At 35.6% G+C, this 13,127-nt stretch overlaps 2 protein-coding genes across 2 annotated transcripts; one reads left to right on the plus strand and one right to left on the minus strand.

Annotated features, from left to right (window-relative positions):
• Positions 1-1,723: 1,723 nt before the first annotated feature.
• On the minus strand, positions 1,724-3,940 carry LOC149398651 (rust resistance kinase Lr10-like). Its single transcript, XM_089614931.1, has 3 exons — positions 3,135-3,940; positions 3,032-3,064; positions 1,724-2,922 (listed from the first exon to the last, which is right to left on the minus strand). Exons 1-3 carry the CDS (start codon positions 3,901-3,903, stop codon positions 1,814-1,816), a joined length of 1,911 nt encoding a protein of 636 aa, XP_089471057.1. The 5' UTR covers positions 3,904-3,940; the 3' UTR covers positions 1,724-1,813.
• Positions 3,941-5,387: 1,447 nt separating this feature from the next.
• On the plus strand, positions 5,388-8,854 carry LOC149398652 (LEAF RUST 10 DISEASE-RESISTANCE LOCUS RECEPTOR-LIKE PROTEIN KINASE-like 2.5). Its single transcript, XM_089614934.1, has 5 exons — positions 5,388-6,364; positions 6,455-6,487; positions 6,594-6,629; positions 7,291-7,897; positions 8,056-8,854. The coding sequence occupies exons 1-5, from the start codon at positions 5,443-5,445 to the stop codon at positions 8,636-8,638; spliced, it is 2,181 nt and encodes a 726-aa protein (XP_089471060.1). The 5' UTR covers positions 5,388-5,442; the 3' UTR covers positions 8,639-8,854.
• The last annotated feature ends 4,273 nt before the right edge of the window (positions 8,855-13,127 follow it).

Here is a 13,127-nt window from a genome sequence, read left to right on the forward strand (position 1 = left end):
TGGTGTGGTGGGCGTCGGAATTTTGGAGAGAGCTAGAGAGAGAAAGTGAGAGAGTGAGAGTGAAAGAGATGGGAGAGAGCTAGTGTATATTTGAATTGAGGGTATTTTCGTCCAAAATTAGTACAAAAGTCAAATTTTAGATATTTTTTAAGTAGTGGATCTAATTGAGATATTTTCATTACTTTCGGGTCTAGAAAATGAAATTTATATATATATATATATATATATATATATATATATATATCAATCTGTAAAAAGTTATTTGGTATAATTTTCTTTATAAATCAAACTGTAAATAGTAAAAAATAAATAAATTAATAAGAAAAGCCCAGACGACAAACACATCTTAAAAAACTATTTATAAACATGAAAAAAAATTATTGTTTACAAATTTAAAAACAGCATTTTTGTGACAAGAACTTTAAAAATACTATTGTTTTCATGATAAAAACTTTAAGAACGTTATTCTTTCGATAAGTTTCAAAAATACACTAGCATATACAATTTTCACAAAATATTTTGGCCTCAACATTAATGTTAAATGCATAATATATTATCAATAAAAAAATGAAAATCGCGGAGGATTAGAGCATGTGGCTACGAAGCATAGTGTCGGGGATTCGAATCCCTCCTTGTCCACAACCATCCAAAACGGAAGTACCTTTTCCTTTAAGGTAACAATAGTGATTTTTTGAAACTAATCGCGAAAATAATAACTTTCAAATTAAAAATAATCATTTCTTTTATGTTTACAATTTTTAACAAGTTTTTTTTTGGTCCTATATGACTTTGTTTAATGTTTATAGTTTCATTTATAAGGAAATCGAACTATACTGGTGAAATTTTAAACCGTTTAAAATTGGACTGTTACTCTAAAAATCAGTGGTCCAATCCGATTTACGGTTTCATCGATTTTCCTGATTTTCCACAATTTCTAATAATTTTTCTAATTTGAAAAATATATTTTATAAGCAAAAAAAATAATAATTAAAGTGGAGGAATGCTCCAAGCAAATGCACATGAATATGTTTCAGAAGTACCTCTCTCCACACAAATTCCAATTGCAATCCAATTATTAAATTTTAATTGTTTTTTTTCTGATTCACACCTACCAATTTATTATAGTAGCCACCCGGCCACTTGAAGTATTCCTTGATCGCTTGTAGCCAAACAGAGTTTGTTTTTTAGACGGATTTTAATATTTATATAAATATAAATAATAAAAAAGGCTAATATTATATTTCCTAGACATCTCTTACCAGCATTGCATTATTTAATACACATGAAAATTTGTTGTTAAATGTATAGATTTCTCTTCTTCTTTTTTTTTTTTTTACTATTTTCCATTTATATATATATATATATATATATATATATATATATATATATATATATCATGATTATATTGAACATTTAAACTTAAATTACAAAAAAAATTTGTAAAAATTAAATAATAGAGATGAATGCTCGGATGATTGAACAATGTTCTCACGCAAGAAGAAATCTCACGGCCGGAGATAGTGTCACACAAGCTAGATGTTTAGAGGTTGGTTAAATGTACTATAGGGTTGTTAGGAAGAGTTTTAATTTTTTTATGTTGGTACAAAGAGAAAAAAATAATGGTACTAAATTATGTTTGCAAGTTAGCTTAGTATCTTTTTTTAGAAACTCTAGTGAGTGATTTAAAAGTCTAAAATCCTTATGGGTTGAAAAAAAAAGGTGATTTCCAACAAATTTCTCAGCACAATAATTGATACAATTAAAGAAAAGTTATTAGGTAAAACAACACAAATTGAATCAATTAATCTTGGGTTCATTCAACAATAGTTTCTAGCTCAAGTGCCAACGGCTTTGCCGAAACCTTAATATCTGATTCTGATGGAGACGATGAGGCAAAAGGATTTGGCGACATTGTTAACTCTTCTTTTCCTTCGAGCATTTGAACTGCGACTTTCATTGTGGGTCGGCTAACCGGATGCCATTGGATGCACCAAAGCCCTACAATCGCAAGTTTTTTCGCTATTGTCGCGTCACACTCTTCTTCAATATGGATCCGAAAATCTTCGCCTTCTTCTAGAAGGTTGTAGATCCACTCCGGATAGTAAATTTGTTCGGAATTATTACCCTCCTCGGCCGAATTAGTATTTTTTCGCCCCCCGACCATTTCAAGCAACAATATACCGAAACTATAGACATCGGATTTGTACGACACGTTTCCGAAATTTCTAGAGAAGACTTCGGGCGCGATGTAACCCAAAGTCCCTCTCACTGCGGTCATCGAAACAAAGCTTTGATCTTTTGGACACAATTTCGCCATACCAAAATCGGCGATTTTGGGGTTGAAATTTTGGTCCAACAAGACATTGTGCGGTTTGATGTCGAAATGAAGGATTCTTTGGTCGCAACCTTGGTGAAGATACTCGATCCCCGTGGCTATCCCTAACGCTATATCTTGTAACTTTTCCCAACTTAGCGAGCGATTTTCTCTTTTGGCTTCCGACGATATGTACTTTTCCAACGAATCGTTGGGCAAGAACTCGTAAACTAGGGCTCGGTTGAACCCGTCGGCGCAAAATCCAACCAAGCGAACCACGTTGACGTGGTGAATGTGACCCATCGTCGAGACTTCATTGATGAACTCGTCTCTGTTCCCTTTGAAAGTGCCATTTAAGATCTTTACCGCGACAAACACTTCATTCGAAAGCTTTCCCTTGAACACCGTCCCGTACGCTCCTTCGCCCAATTTTTCCTTGAATCTGCTCGTGATCTTCTTGATATCGGCGTAAGTGTATCTCGACGGATTGCAAGCCTTGTAATCCTCCAAAAACTTTTCAATCCTCCTTCGATTTTCCTTATCGTTCTTGTCCGCCGTATAAAAATATAAAATCGCAGCTATTAAAAAAGTTACCCCTATACTTATTCCTACACAAAAAAAAAAAAAAAAAAAAGTATACTCAATTAAATCCCAAGCATCAACCTAACCAACCATGTGGTAAGTTGGTAACTACTTTCATGGATATAGAAAACTCACCTGCAATCATAAAAGAGTACATGTTTGACCTTCCTGCAAATACACACATAGAACATCAACTTAGACTTGTAAAAATTAAGAACTAAATTTCTCGTTTGGGTACCTTTTCTTTTCCCGGAGATATCGAAACATTCCGTTCCGGGCCCGCTCAATCGACACCTCTCGCCTTTCACTTCGCAGCGTCGACAATCCGGCTCGGACCACTTGATCAACGGGTAACCCGTGGTCTCGACTCGCAAATCGATAGCACCGTTCGTGTACGAAGGAACTTCGTACATCATCGAACACGAAACCAAATCCGGCAAGCTCTGGACAAAGTCCAAGGTCGATGGCATCATCGCCACGTAGGATTCGCGGCTCGTGTCATTGGCGGCGAGCTTGCAAATCTGACCGATCCCTTGGAAGACGTGCGAAGAGGGACACTCGAAGAGCGTGTACCCGAACTCGTAGTCGAACTCGAAAGGCGAGATCTTTAGGGTTTCGAAAAAACCCGGCGCGGTTTGACTTTTCCGGTCAACGGAGCATTCGGCGGGGTTGAAGATCGAGATCCGCTGCGTCCGATAGTCGATTTCGCTGACGAATAAATTCTTGTTCGGTGGACTCGGTCGCAACGGAAGATAAATCGCCGTCGCATCTCCGATGCAGATTAGGTCAAACCCTGGATAGCCACCGCACGTGTCGTTTTCTTGCTTCTCTCTGTCGTTTTTTAGCCGGAATGGGAATCTTATCGCCGGGCCGTTTTTCCCACACCTTGATTCCTTGCATATAGTATTATTATTATTATTCTGTTCGGATTTGCGCTCCGAATTTGATGTTGTGAAAATAATCAAGGAAAGAGTAGCAATCAGCTTCAAGCTTCGGATACTGCTCATCCTCTGCTAGCTGTATAATAAATTTAATAAAATGAAATAGAAATTGCTCATATATGGACGAGTAAGTTGAAACTATATCACCCTATTAATATTCCGTGTTTGACATTTTTCAGTGATGTTTATGAAAGAATGGGCAGTGTGAATACTACAATTAATGCGCTAATGCGGATTCATGCATTATTGTGTAGATATGGACGAGATGTGAACTAATTAAATATTTATATATTGAAAAGGAAAGAAAACTTGTTTTTGACAGCTATGGCTGAATTTAATAATGATAAAATGGTCTTTGGAAAGAGTTTTGAATTAAATTCTCTTACTTCAAAATTCCAACTGGGCAACTTGTAATAGTAAATTATTCCACAAAAGTAATTGATAGATCATCTTGACTGTTGGTACGGAAGGACTTTCTGTTTGCTCAAATTATCTCACGGAAGAATTCTGACACATATCGATAATGGTTAACTAACGTATAGGAAAGAAATGGTTTCCGCAGGTTTGATTTTTTTTTTAATTAAATCTGAGCCTTAGATGTAAAATCCATTACTTCAAAATTCCAACTGGGCAACTTGTAATAGTAAATTCCACAAAAATAATTGATGGATCATCTTGACTGTCATTAATGATATTTGTAATTTTTTTTTTCTCAGTTTTCCTTTGAATTTTGATGAGACTATGTACTTCCAATAGCACGCACGGAAGTTCCGACTTTAATAAAAAAAAAATTCATTTTCTATAAACGTCAAAATTTTGGGTCATCGGAAACGATTACTGATAGAACTTAACAAGATTTGTTGGTTCAAATATTTTATACGTCACTCGAAAGAAAAACAAAATAGTTATGCCAAAAGCAAGTGCCCTTTTGGAGACTTTGAGTCTGTTTCCGTTGACTAATTCTTTTTCACACGAACAAAAATTTCGTGAACTGAGCAATATACAATAGAAGCAATCGAATCTACACACACATACAAACAATATTTATCACCACCGTGAATCTACATACAAACTGGGCAGCCTGTAAAAATAATTACCGCGAATAGTGGATCGAACGTGACAGAATCTGCTCGATCAAATACTCGATAAAATTAAAAAAGATAAGTGTAATACTGGTTGACTTTATTTTTCTTTCACGAGAATGAAAAAAAAAAAAAAAAAAAAAAAATTGAACCAAACCAAACTAATAAGAGAACCACTAAAATCAAAGTGAGAAGAAGTAAAAAAACAAAAAAAAAAAAAAAAAAACAAAAAAGAAAGCAAAGCCAAAAGCAAGTCCCCTTTTGGAGACTTTGATCAATAAAAGCTTTCGTTAACTATTAAAATCTACATTTCTTTCTCTCTCGCGCAACAAATAGTTGATAGAAAAACGACACAAAAAAAATTCGTTCAATGTTAAATTCTTTAAAATAAAGAAAGTAACACTCTTTAAGTTGACTTTTTTTTTTCTTTCACAAGAATGGAAAAAAGACCATGAACTAACCAAACTAACAAGAGAAGAGAACCACTAAAAATCTATCTATCTTTCTCTCTCTCTCTGATAACATGAAGATCAATGGCGATCAAAACTTCCACAATTCAAATCCCAAATTAATTCCGTTATCATTACTTCTTCTTCTGATCACGATCATCCACGTCACTGCAACGAAACCGACTCTAAAACCAACTCTCTGCTCTTCCTCTTGCGGCGAAATCCGAAATATAAGCTCACCTTTCAGACTCACAACCGATCATATAAACTGCGGCGATCTCCGATACAATCTCACCTGCGAAAACAACCTCACTCTAGTCCTCTCATTCTTCTCCGACGAACACTCCGTCCAATACGACACCCCAAAACGATTCGTCGTACGATCGATCAATTATGAAAACTACACGATTCGTATCGTCGATCCCCAAATTCACGGCGGAACAAACTGCTCTTCGGTCCCCGGAAACACCTTGTCCCGATCGAGCCAGTTCTTCCTCGACTGGGATCCGTACATCTACGAGACAGAAGTCAGGTTAGGGTTTCTGAGACAGGCTTCCATGTCGGGGAATCCGAAAGCGACGTTTAAAACCACTCGCGTGATTTCGCAGACTGTGATTCTCTTCGGCTGCGAAAAGGCGGTGAATTCGTCGAAGTATGTACTGAGTCCGTGTAAATTTAGCGGGAATTGTTCGTCGAAAGAGAGTCGATTTTCTTACTATTATCTTATGGGAGATGAGTTTGGGCCGTCGGATTTTGACGCGTCGTGTTGCGTCCAACAAATGTCGCTCGTCTCTTTGGGAGAGATTCATAATCGCTCGACGCCGATCAGCTCCGGCGAGATTTACGACGCGATGGTTCGCGGGTTTGAGCTTTCGTGGGTTCAGAGCTTTGATAAGATCGGAGATCGGCTTTGCTATCTTGACGATAAGAATCGGAAGAAGGTTTCTTGTTTGACTGGCTGCCAATTCATAGATTACAGAGTTGACTTTGGATGTCGTAAGATATATTTTTATTATTTTAAAACTTATTACTTTTTTTTTGTTGAGAAATTAATATTTTTTTTTTATTTTCATGGTAATTATGCAGATCCATTTCATACGTTCCTGGCCTATCTTCAGCGTAAGATTTTTGAACTATTTGATGATGATAATTTTTTTTTTTTAAATAATTAATATTGTCATAATTTGTGATATTCGTTCCTTTTTATTTTATTATTGTACTGCAGTGTACATTGCCATCAAAGGAGGATATAAATACATCGGTGAGTTTTCATTTTCTTTTTCTTTCTCTTTTTTTTTTTTTTTTCTTTTTTTAGTAAATCCACATGAGTTTCAGATTAGTGGGACCAAGAGAGGAACATGGTTCCCTGATTCCCTCTGAGTTTTAGAATTTAGTTATTTCTCGTGATGCTATTGCAAATTATGTCCCTACACCCTTGACTATTCCTGTTGGACCTTACTTTTTAAAGAAGAAAAAAAAATTATGCTTACTTTACTCTTCGTTAAATTTCCTTTGGTCAAAAAATATATCTTTAAAAATGTGTTTAATGTTTTGTAAGTATATGCATTTGTTCTTTTTTGTCTGAAAATATCAATTATAGACTCCGAGTTTTTTGCTTAATATGATCACAATATCACCCCCATCGTTTGATACTATATTACAAATCTATTCACATCCAACCAATTTTCAAATATTAAATAAACCCTTATGTTTTAGTATCTCTACAAACTGACTTTTATACCTTGTCAATTAAAAGTTTTTTTTTTTTTAATGAGATTCTAGTGTCAAACATGAGATATTTTTATGTTATAAAAGGCTAACTAGGGAGGCTTGTGTGTCATACTGAGAATGTGATTGAGATATTCTGTCAAATTCGAGGGTAAATAATTGACGTTTCCTTTTTAATTTTTTTTTGCATGCAGTGGCGGCTATAGCACCCAGAACGATGGCCGGAATTATATTCTTGGTTGGCCTTTTCATCTACAAATGGCGGAGAAGGAATTTATCGATGTACGAGGAGATCGAAAGATTTCTCCAGAGACACCACAACCTCGCGCCAATAAAGTACTCCTACTCCGATATCAAGAAAATGACAAAGTGCTTCAAGGAAAAGCTCGGCGAAGGAGGGTTCGGATCCGTGTACAAGGGAAAACTCCGGAGCGGACACCTCGTAGCGATCAAGGTCTTGGGAAAATCCAAAGGCCCCGCAAACTGGCAAGACTTCATCAACGAAGTCGCGACGATCGGGAGGATTCACCACGTCAACGTCGTCCAACTCGTCGGATTCTGCGTCGAGGGTTCAAAACGCGCTCTCGTGTTCGACTTCATGCCCAACGGCTCGCTCGACAAGTACATTTTGTCCGGAGAATCGTCCGATTCTTCGAACCACCCTTCATTGAGCTGCGAGCAGAGATTCGAGATCTCTCTCGGGGTCGCTCGGGGGATTGAGTACCTCCACCGCGGATGCGACATGCAAATCTTGCATTTTGACATAAAACCGCATAATATTCTTCTCGACGGGGATTTCAGGCAGGGACAGAGCCATAATAGGCCCGGGGGGGACTATACCCCCTACAAAAAAAATTACACTTTTTTTTTCTCATTTCTAATTTTTTTTTTCTTTGTAGTTTCAAATTTTGCATGTTAGCTCTCCTAATTTACATTTCTGGCTCCGTCTCTGATTTCAGGGCTAGGGTTTCGGATTTCGGGCTGGCCAGGCTGTGCCCTCTGGATAACAGCATAGTGGCCTTGACCGCCGCGAGAGGGACGATAGGGTACATCGCCCCCGAGCTATTCTACAAAAATATCGGAGGAGTGTCTTACAAAGCTGACGTGTACAGTTTCGGAATGTTGTTGATGGAGATGGCAAGCCGGAAGAAAAACACTTACGTGGACGGGACAGACGATTCGGACGCGACGTACTTTCCTCTATGGATACACGAGCAATTCAGCAAAGGGAAACGCGTACGCGTGGACGGAAACGATGATATGTCTGAAGACGAATTGAGGACGATGGAGAAGATGATCATCGTGGCGTTGTGGTGCATACAATTGAAGCCGTCGGATCGTCCCTCGATGAACAAAGTCATTGAGATGCTCGAAGGCGAGTTCGATAGCCTAGAAATGCCTCCGAAGCCTTGTTTGTATCCACATGAGATTAGGGCTACGACGGTGGAGGATTCTGGGTGCACAAGTACTACATGGTCAACGGCAATGTCCGACGATGACTCTACCGAGATTAGCTTGATTCAAAATGACTATTATGACTGAATAAACAAACAAAAAAAATACATGTAGATCGTGCTATACATCTTGTAAATGATTGGTTTTAGTTATTTCCCATTACTGCTCAAAATAGAGCAGCTGGGAATAAATTTAAAAAGGTGGTTGATAAGATCTGTAGAATGTAGATTAGGGAGTTTGGGTCGGCCCTTTTAGAATAATATAAAAATGAGTTAAAATCGTATTTATATGTGTGTGTGTGTGTGTGTGTGTGTGTGTGTGTGTGTGTGAAAACAGTTTTATTGGATAAAACACTTAAATCACTCTTTCCTGTTTAACAGAAATTATTTCGTTCGTTAAAGAATGATTTTTTTAGGGCCCAAGTAGAAATTTCAATGTAGATATATGTATTGATAGTAACTTTTATAACATACTAATTTATAACGTAGAACTAGACTATATACTTGTGTGATAGCTAGCCTTTTGAACCGACGGGCTTGCAGTAGTAGAATCTTGGTAAGAAAATGAGCTGGTTAATCTCTCTCTCTCTCTCTCTCTCTCTCTCTCTATCTCTCTCTCTCTCTATCTATCTCTCTCTCTCTCTCTCTCTCTCTCTCTCTCTCTCTCTCTCTCTCTCTCTCTCTCTCTCTCTCTCTCTCTCTGTGCATGGAACTAGAGTGTTACGACGCATGCCTAATAAACGACTAGAGTGTTACGACGCATGCCTAATAAACGACTAGAGTGTTACGACGCATGCCTAATCAACGACAGTATGTGAGTATTAAATGAGACATGTCGTTAATTGAGACAGTGTCCAACCTAGAGTTGAAAACACTAGTGGACTATTTCTTTACTTGTAATAGCTCGAAAGACATCAGAAAAAAAAAAACTTCGAAAGTATTTTTTCCCACTAAAAAAATGTTGCAATTTTAACACATCTTGACAAGTAGATACGATAGTTCAGTGATATAATAAGCAAACCAACTCTCCCCCGAAATAGTTGAAGATAAATTTGACTCACACCCAAGTAACTAGAGTATTCCAAAAATAGAACTAAAGTATCTAAGCGTTCTTTAATTACGTGTTCATTCTTGTGATTCCTAGTATAATTAAGTATTCATTCTTTCGTCTTAATTAGTATTATAACTATAAAATAAAATCACATAAAGAGACATCCAACATTTGCAGAATTGGAATAATGTATAAATGGAACCAAAGATTGAAATGTAATGTAGGTGGCCATTTTTTTTGTCTATATATGGTCCCGAAAATCGAAAACTGCGGTGGCCGATTTCTCTTTCCTCAGCAAGGATTGCTCTCTCTTCACAATCTTTCTCTCTTTATCAAGCTCTCTTTTTTTTAGCTGGAAATTCTCTGAGCTATGTTTAATCAAGCTGAATCGTCAAATGCGTACTCTCAAATCTCTTTTCCCTTTTTTGGATTGTTCTCTCGATCGAGTTTTTGGTCACGGTGATACTGTAGATTGTTTCCATTCAAGTAATTAGGTATTTTTAGGGTATCTAATTTTTCTATATTTCTAATTTCTTAAACAGGAGAGGAACGAAGAGGGATTTCAGTACTACGATTCTGGAGCGAAAAAGGGAAGTGAATCGACTTGTCCTTGATGAGGCCTCTGAGTGATCCTCAGATCTCAAAAGACTGTTTCGGTAAATGTTCTCTTCTTTTTTTTTTTTTTACTATATTTTGGCGATGTTCATCTTAAAATTTGTCATACTGCATAATCTGGGAACTTATGCTCTTTAAAATTTCGATTGATACGGTGACATACTTTTCCAATAAAGATATCTATTTTTAAAATTATGTTTGAAATTGGTTACCCTAAATATAATAGCTCGAAATACTTGTCAGAAGTCTATTTTTTCCAGCAGATGATAGTGTATTTATGTGTTCATTCTTTCGTCTCCGCATTATAATTATAATTATAAAATAAAGTCACATAAAGAGATATCCATGATTTGCAGAATTGGAATAATATGTAAATGGAAAAAATCACTTATTATTACAACCCATCATTTAATATCATATTTCAGACCATTAAGAATCAAAATAGACGTAAAATAACGGGTACAAAACGATATGATGATATCATATAGGAATCTTTTATTAAAACAAAATATGCGATGCTTAATTAACATCGACAATGGCACACAAGTTTGCCTTCGGTTTTGCAGACGCTTCCGGGGCAACCGAGACAGAAATCATAGCAAGGCTTGTTCATCGTTGGTGACGTGTAGTCTGATTTCCCGTCAGGGCACAAGTGAAGCACGTGTGGATAGCTCTTGCAACACTGATGCTTCGCATAACATTCCTCTGTGTATGTCAGTCATCACAAAATATTCATCAGCAAATGATCAATCTTTTAAACCGTGTTATATATTATGTGATTAATATATCTATAAATATATCTGTACTAAGATCCATAAGTATATTAATAATGTTTTTTATGTGTGTCAAATAGTGTTTTTTTTTTAAACATATTAGCCTCAATTGGTTTAGATTTCTGAACTTTTGGTATATATACATACACTGAACTTTTGACTTTTTTTTGCTCAAATATAAAATAAATTTGCACGTTTCGAATATAAAAATGTGAACGACATTTTCTAGAGGAACTAAAATTCCTGAAACAAAAAATTTGACGACTAAAATACAAAAAAATAATAAAATAAGAAAAAGAGATATATCAGAGTAGTACAACTACGCCAAAAATAGTGCCAAAACAATTGTGTATATGTCTGAGATATTATTTCAAAAGAATAGCATGGCCTCTTTTATTCATGCATGTTAATAGTACGCGAACGCACGTAAAGAAAAAAACAAGATATTGTGTATATTATATACATATATAATACATATATATAAATATATTGACAGTGACCTGAGCAAGAGAAAACGAAAAGAGCGAGGAGGAGAAAGGCAAAAGCTCTGGAGTTGGCCATGATTTATTCTTTCGCTAGAACTGAGAATATCGCTTTGAGAAATTATGTGCTATTTGTTCGGTTAATCTAAGGTGTTATATATAGCGGTCAATTCTATGGTCATGGAAAGAATTCAATGAAAATTCGATTTTGATGATCGCTATCTTTAATACATATGTACCAATTTTAATGAAAAGATCGATTCAGATCTTCTAAACTTAGAAACATAACGATTTGATTAGAGCGCTATAATCTACAAAGAAAGGAAATACATATCGTACTATATATTCGCTAACCCACAATAATATGGGAAATTACAAAAATTAAGTCATTGATATTATAAATTAACCAACATTTTGAGATTTTTGTCTAAATAGACAATTTTGGTAATGTGACAACCAAACCAAATATTTACTTCCGGTTTTGCCATTTTAGTAAAAAAAAAAAAAAAAAAAAATTAATGAAAAATCAATTATTGATTCTCCATTAAAACCCTACACGTGAACATGCATATCTCATTATCTCTCTCTCTCTCATACAATCATCATCTCAACAACCAATTGTTCTTTGCTGTTTATTTCGGAATGTTAGGGCTTGTGATCCGGACAAGATCCGATGCCATTTCTTTGATGAGAGGCCGTTGATTGGGGTCGTGAGTTCGATCGAGAACGTTTGCTGCGACTTCGAGTCCTAGCTGGGATCCGATCAGAGACTCCACCACTCTGAAACCCATCGATCCTCCTCCTCCATCACGGCGGTGGTGGCTGATCTCAACCTCGCCAAACGAAGCTCGTTGGAATTCAATATCTAGGTAAAACTCTCAATTTCAAATTTCCTTAGGTTTCTAAAATTTGGTCATATTTTGGTTAATTTGATATATATATATATATATATATATATATATATATATATATATATATATATATATATATATATTATTGTTGAATATGAGATCTCTTTTTTCGTAAGCCATTTGTTTATTTTGGTTAATTTGACATATATTATTGTTGAATATGAGATTTTTTTTTCGTAATCCAACATTTGTTTATTTTGGTTAATTTGACATATATTACTATTGAATATGAGAATTTTTTTTCGTAACATGTCATTTATTTATTTTGGTTAATTTGATACAAGATTTTGTTGAATCTAAATAATCTCATTTACTCGTCAATTTTTTATTTTGGTTAATTTTTCAAATAATATTTTTTTTATTTACTGAAATTAATCATTATTCTCTAAAATTTAAAGATATTAACAATGCTACCACATTTTAGTCCGGCTCGTCAATGGTGTTCGGCGTCGACGATCTGTGTGGGATATTCGTCATGTGGTTGCGTCAATGTGGTCTTATGAGAGAGAAAGATATAGAGAAAGATATGAAAATGGTCATTTAATGTGGTCATGGTCAACCAGTGGCTATCTAGCCATATGAAAAGTTAGAATTTTGAAATAGCCAACGTCTCGTTAATTTTTTTTAAATAGCCACATAAATCTATTTACGTTATACAAATAAAATAAAAACGCATAGTAAATTTCTAGTAAATATGGTTATTTATGAAATATTTCCAACAGTTTTTACGAAAAATTTACAAAAC

This window comes from Urtica dioica, chromosome 5, assembly GCF_054948205.1.
Source record: "Urtica dioica subsp. dioica isolate 48M chromosome 5, U.dioica_male_clone48M_v1_H2, whole genome shotgun sequence".
NCBI lineage: Eukaryota > Viridiplantae > Streptophyta > Magnoliopsida > Rosales > Urticaceae > Urtica > Urtica dioica.